Source organism: Oxyura jamaicensis, chromosome Z (genome assembly GCF_011077185.1).
Source record: "Oxyura jamaicensis isolate SHBP4307 breed ruddy duck chromosome Z, BPBGC_Ojam_1.0, whole genome shotgun sequence".
Lineage (NCBI taxonomy): Eukaryota > Metazoa > Chordata > Aves > Anseriformes > Anatidae > Oxyura > Oxyura jamaicensis.
This window is the reverse complement of record NC_048926.1, coordinates 52888741-52895085: the sequence shown is the minus strand read 5'-3', so window position 1 is coordinate 52895085 and position 6345 is coordinate 52888741. Positions and strand designations below refer to the sequence as shown.

The 6345-nt window shown below is 39.4% G+C and overlaps 1 protein-coding gene across 1 annotated transcript in view; it reads right to left on the bottom strand.

Annotated features, from left to right (window-relative positions):
- Positions 1–3498, bottom strand: part of NRG1 (neuregulin 1) — a 292955-nt gene extending 289457 nt beyond the window's left edge. Inside the window, exon 1 of the mRNA XM_035309952.1 lies at positions 3402–3498. Coding sequence (XP_035165843.1) covers position 3402 — 1 coding nt within the window. The 5' untranslated portion in view covers positions 3403–3498. The remainder of the gene's footprint in view (positions 1–3401) is intronic.
- Between the last annotated feature and the right edge of the window lie 2847 nt (positions 3499–6345).

Here is a 6345-nt window from a genome sequence, read left to right as displayed (position 1 = left end):
AAAAAAAAAAAAAAAAAAAAAAAAAAAAAAAAAAAAAAAGGTTAAAAAACATTTAGGAGGCAATGGTGTATATCAAAACTAAATGGGACCCTAGAGTTTGAAAACAGACAATAAAATAGCAGTGGGTATTATAGCACAAGTCATTATTGTAATGCAACAATATTTTCTTCCCACTGAAAGAGCCTGGGACTTTATCACAATGTCACATCAGAGTCACCGATATTAAGTCCTTGGAGAATATCTACTTCTTTTCAAAAGGCTGGTGCAAACTTTGTTGGATTGACAGCCTCAGGACCTGACCTGTTCAATTTTGCTACACAACAGGAAAAAATGCTGTCAGAATGAGTGGCCGCTAGCAATGATCCCCAGGACCTCTTTGGAAGGACGGTTTTGTCCTCCTGCCCTTGAGAGACTTCAGTTGGACTCAGTCTTACAGGGAGCAAGCTTTCTTTGCCTAATTAAAATCACCAGTTTACATTCCAGCCCTGGTTTCCTCCAATCCTATTTACTCTGCATATATAGCAGACTTGATTTTAACTTAATGCAGTAGATTCCATCACAATTTCCCCTGTCCACTGTCGACTACCAGAAGACAACACGCATCTGGTGGTTTTAGATAAGACAGCCTATTTCCAAAGAAGGAGGACATTTTCTGTAGCTAAGGTTCTAGACAAAGTGTCAAGCTATTTAACCTCAATACACAGAATTTTGCCATAGACTTTACCTTAGATAACAGAATTAGAGAATGCTGTTGTTTGGAAGGGCCCTGTAGAAGACATCAGATCCAACTTCTATTCGAAGCCTAACTTTCAGCTTCCACCAGGTTGCTCCAAGCTTTGTTCAGTGAAGTTTTGAGTATCTCCATCCAGTACTCACTCTCAGAGGGAGATTTCTTCAACTGTTCATGAAATGGGACTCAACCCCCTTCCTTTTTCTTGCCCTTTGGTTTGCCCACCTAGATAGACTATCTCTTCCTATGTTTTTCTTTCCGGGCTTTGTCATTCAAAGGAGACTAAACAGAGAATATCCTTAATTTTAATGATAAAATCCTAACAATATTTTGAGGTGTTCTTATGAGTCTCTAAGTCTTGCATTGTCTGCAATCTTTTCAATGCTTAGCAGCACAGGTCCAGTCTCAGTTAAGGAGAGAGGGAGAGGCTAATTACAAATTAATATTAAAAACAAACAAACAAACAAAAAATCATAATTCATTGATAAGCACTGAGAATATTTTGCCCAATAGTTCATCTGCTTGGCATTACATACTGTTGCATTTATCACCTGAATTTTCTCCTGAAAACTCACATAATGTATATGTAAATTGCTCTTTCCAGAGAGAAAAAACAGCAAACATAACAAAACCAATCACAGTTCAAAGAAGAACTTCAAGTCTAATCGCTATCCATATCAAAGTTTGATTAAGCGCTCTAACAGCTTGAGGAAAAAAAAATTTAAAAAAAATCCTCAAATGGGTGCTGCTCTGGACAAGTAGAAGATTGGAAGATTAAGGACTAGGTGAGCAAAAAGGAAGACACGATATTTCATAATATCATAATAAAAGGAATAAGTATTTTGCAGAAACTTTTAAGTCCTGCAGAAATGCATACCACCTCCTCCTCTCCCAGACCATGGGTCTGCTCATGTCTGATGGTGTTGCTATTTCCTACTGCTGTTTTTTAATCAAGAACCTGGTAAAATATAAGTCCTGTGTGTTGTACTCCAGACATACTCACTGAGTGTAAAACACATCTTAGGATGAGCCAAGCATCAACTTAAATTCCCCAGGTGCTCAGCCTGATATCTGGGAGATAATTCTTGATTTTAAAATCCACTTCCACCTGGCACAAATAGAGGCCTAGATCCCTCAAATGCATGCTGTAATTTCACAGTGACTCATCCTGTTGATCTCAAGGCTCATGTCCACATGTTTACTGACACACAGAACTGTTCACAGGGTTGAGGATACAGCTGCTTAAACATGTGGTTTGATGCACTATCCAGGATATCAACACTTCCAAGCAATGGTTTACAGAGGCAACCATCAGACTGCACAAACTGTGGGACTTAAATAAACAATCAGAAAGCTAAAAGGGAGAAAAACATACTGTGACTCACTCAGGCATATGGGACACAGAATTATGGCAAGAAGAAACAACCAATTCTTTGCTTAAGAGTCACAAAACAGTGAGACATTAGCTTGTGCTGTTAGTTTTCCATTTTTCATTGTGCAGCACAAGATCAGTTTCAGCATGACTTATGATAACAGTATTACAGTTATATTTTGAGTTTGTGAGCAAGAATTTAACAAAATGTCTTTGAATAAATTCATAACAATCTGTATCTTCATACATGTACCAAAGATAGAATACTTAGCGGATGCATGGAAAATGCTGAGGAAACAACTATCGCAACTATGCTGAGGAAACACAGCTAGAATATACAGGGACAATCCCATCACTGTGCCGTAGCTTGCAACTGCTTTATCCTACCTTTCCATGAACGTATGAAACACTAGAAATTACATAGCTCTGATGGTCAGTCTTGAACTAATGACAGACAAGGTCTGCTCACTCAGTCCCTAACTAAGGGTGAGGGTGTTATTGGGCATACCGACTTGGAAGGAGAGGGAGGCGCACACAGATGGAGTCTTGTGCTGGGTCTCAGGCCAGATGGTTTAGCTAAAACCCATATCACCATGTCATTCTTAGACCCACAGACTGTTTTTCCAGAGGCCTAGAACTGCTTTCACTGAATCTTCTCGCTGCCATGTCTTTTCCCTTCTGCTGATGTCTGCATTTGCCATCACCACTTTTCATCTCCTACAGATCATCCACTTGTCAACTACTCCTTTAAGACATGAGCTCCTTCCCCAGCTATCTTTTCTGTAATACCAGTCCAAGTATTTCTGGTCCCAGGGGAATCACCAGGAGGAAGACACATGACAGGAGTACAGAGGAACAGGTGTCAATTTTAATTTTCTCTTTGCAGTGCATTTTATCCTCCCTGCCTATATCCCATAAAGAGTGTCTCTTCCCAACACACACCTTAGGAGAAGCCACTGAGAGTGGGAATCACAAGTGTCAGATAACATTGTGTGTGTCCCTATGTAGTCAGACAGTCTTATACCATGCAAAGGCTCATCTTCACCTGTCAGGTGCTCCAGGGAGCACCGCAGAATCTAAGCAATAGCAGCAAAATTACCTCAAACCTGCAAGAAGGGTGTCATGCTTTTAGTGGGCCATCAACTAATAGGCTGTCTGCTCCAACCACAGGGAGTGAGGGTTAAAATACTTACCCCATCCCTCCTCCCAAAGCCCTCTGCAAAGTTCTTGCACCTTCCACATGCACATAAAACAACACAACACCTTTTCAATGAGTCCCTTGATTAGAAATTGACTCACTGTTGTAACTGCTGTTGACGTCCGTCTGTGTTGGTGCCAGGCTGTACTGAATTGGCCCTTCAGAGGTGGCCCTTCCTGACAGTAAAGGGGAGAAGAGAAGGGAGGAAGGGAAGGGAAAGAGAAGGGAAAGAAAAGGGTATATTTAGATATTTATTTATTTTTATATTTATCACTGAACAGATCTGCAGACAGAGTACAGTGTTGTTCTGATACTACCATTGTAACTCCCTCCCCCCTCCAACACACACACGCTCACATGCACACAAACACAGACATCCCAGTAGAAATCTGGAGAGGTTGATTGCCCCCAAGACCTGCCAGAGAGACTCATTTGCTTTGTGGAGGGCACACAAGATGCGGAACTGGCAACAGGTATGCACAGGACTTCATTGGCATGTAAGACCCCTACAGATCAGGCTGTCAGTCTCAGTAAATCTTTTAACATAACTTTCAGGACAGATTCATGTGATGGGACCTGAATGTTAAACATGAGCAAATCAGCCCTGCTGTCTTGTTCATTAACACACATCAAACGCAGCAGAAAAAGTATCTTGGCAGCTTTTCTTAGTATGAATATCTAACCTTGTTTCCTCAGAAAAATGCAATCCAACCTCCCTTTGGTATTTAGGATATGCTTGACTCAGGTCAGAAAAAGCTGTGTTATTAACCTGACGCACCTCCTTAGCAGACTGCACTTGTGAACTTGCTATGCAGGGAATAGTCCCTGCCCACAGAAGGTCCGGAGATACAGCCATCAGGCTGCTCTGACATCCTTCATTCCAGACATACTGCTCTGTAAATGAGGCACCAGAGGCGGGTGGCAGCCTCTTAGGTTGAGAACACTTCAGTACACCTGTTTTAACATTTGAGATCTTGCTGACTACATTTCCAATCCTTTTCTCCACTCCTTGGTCTTTCTACTTTCTTGTTTGAACAAGGTCTGGGTATCAGAGTTAGCCTGCATATCCTTGCTTTACTTGCAGTGTTGACGGAGGACACTGGTGTGTGGGCTGTACTGTGTGCAACCCAGTGAACCTTAAAGATTTTTGGGGCTTTTAATGAAAATAGTTCCTGTGCTGCTACGATGAGCAAACAAGAATCCATAAATACAATAGGTACAGTGCCATATATAGGGCAGGATATTTTACCAGCAAGGAACAGAGGAGCTTAACATCTTTCTTTCAGTCCTAAGTCTCTTCCTGACTATTAAGGCAACAGTGAGTGAGCCTAACTATCTCTCTGTATATAAGCACTGTATATATTGAACTCTGGTTTCTTTTTAATCTGCCTCCCTGACTTGTTCTCACAAATTTTGGCTGGGCTATAAACACTACTTAATAACAAAGATGCATGATAAAACAGCGTTCACATTAGTTCTAGCATTTTTCAGACAGTTATGCGGAATTAATCCTTCACTTGAGAAAGCACTGTAATATACAACTGAACACCATCTAGAAAGGCTCGTTATACTAATCAAAGAACAGTTAATGCTAAGTTAATGCTGACAGATGTTTTCTTCTACTCATTTGAATGCAGATGAATGCCATTGAAGTAATTTCTGTCTTGTAAGAGCAAAGACTGAGGAAGAACTCCGTATTTATAATCTCCACCTAGCAGCACAACCAGCTGAAGTAGGATATAGGACAATCCCTCAAAACTCTGACAGAGTACAAATTTTCACATCTCTTGAGCTACTTCGACTGAAGACTCCAGCCGTTTATGGGTTTTTGAATGTTTATTTGTAACGATATCTGCTTGCAGAAACTTTTCATTAAAAACAACAATAACTCAAACACTTTCAGACTCTTCAGAATTGCATAAGGAAATCAGCAAAAAAAGGTAATTTTTTATAAGCTCCTGCCATCTTGCTGTTTCACAGATTGTCTTAGTGAGTGGGAAGTAAGGTGGATGATGCATTGGGCTACTGTCTTTTTTTTTTTTTTTTTTTTTTTTAAGATTGCATAATTTTCAAAACTAGATTTTATTCAGAGCTATTTTCCTTTCTTTTTCAAAAGTGCCTTCTCATATCTACTAAAAAGCATCACACCACCTATGTAGCCTTTCACGTGCTTCCTGTTTACGAAAGAAACCACTTCTAAGGCATTCTTATTGTTTATAAGATTTTCCCAGAACTTGTCCTCACCTATTCCAAGTCCTTTGATCTCCAGCCTCTATTCGTGCTGTTCCTCACTTCAGTTTGCACAATAGCGTTGCGTTCTTAAATTGCATATCATATTAGCACTCATATATCACAAAGCTTTTTCCCCTGCCCACCCCCCATTGCTTCCTTACTTTTTTAGACAGTAGGTAAACCACCCAACCCTTTCCATTAATCATTACTGATTTTACTTTGTCTTTAACTCTTGAAATATTTCTTTACATTAAAGATAATGTTCTTCACTAGTGACTACAGAAATTGCGTTGCTGAGGGAAGCACTGATCAAATCAACTTTTAAATTGCATGTCAGTCAAAACTGAAACTTCTCAACTGTCAGGTTTACAGAGGCCTCTCTGTATGAATGCTGGGTTAAGACATTTTGCCACCCTATCTTTCTGTGGATCTCTTCAAGAACTGCATCTTCAAAGCAGAAAAAAAAATAAAAGAAAGTAAGACACCCAAAGTAATTTTTTTAAAGTATAAACACATGCCCCATCTTTTTATTGTTGCTCAGAAATGTTTGTTTCTAGTCATTTGTCAACATCTAATTTGGATTTTGGAATCCTTTATATATATATATATATATATATATTATTTATTCCTTTATGGGGAACTGCATACTCTGTTTCATGAACACTGAAGCAACACTACATATAAGGCATTTTTATGTGCCTACAAAAACACTTCCAATTAAAATTACATTTATAGTTTTGTCAACTCTCACAGTTTTCTCCTTTCTTGTAACACTTGTCTTATTTACAGTTTCAGTTCTCTGTAATAAATGAA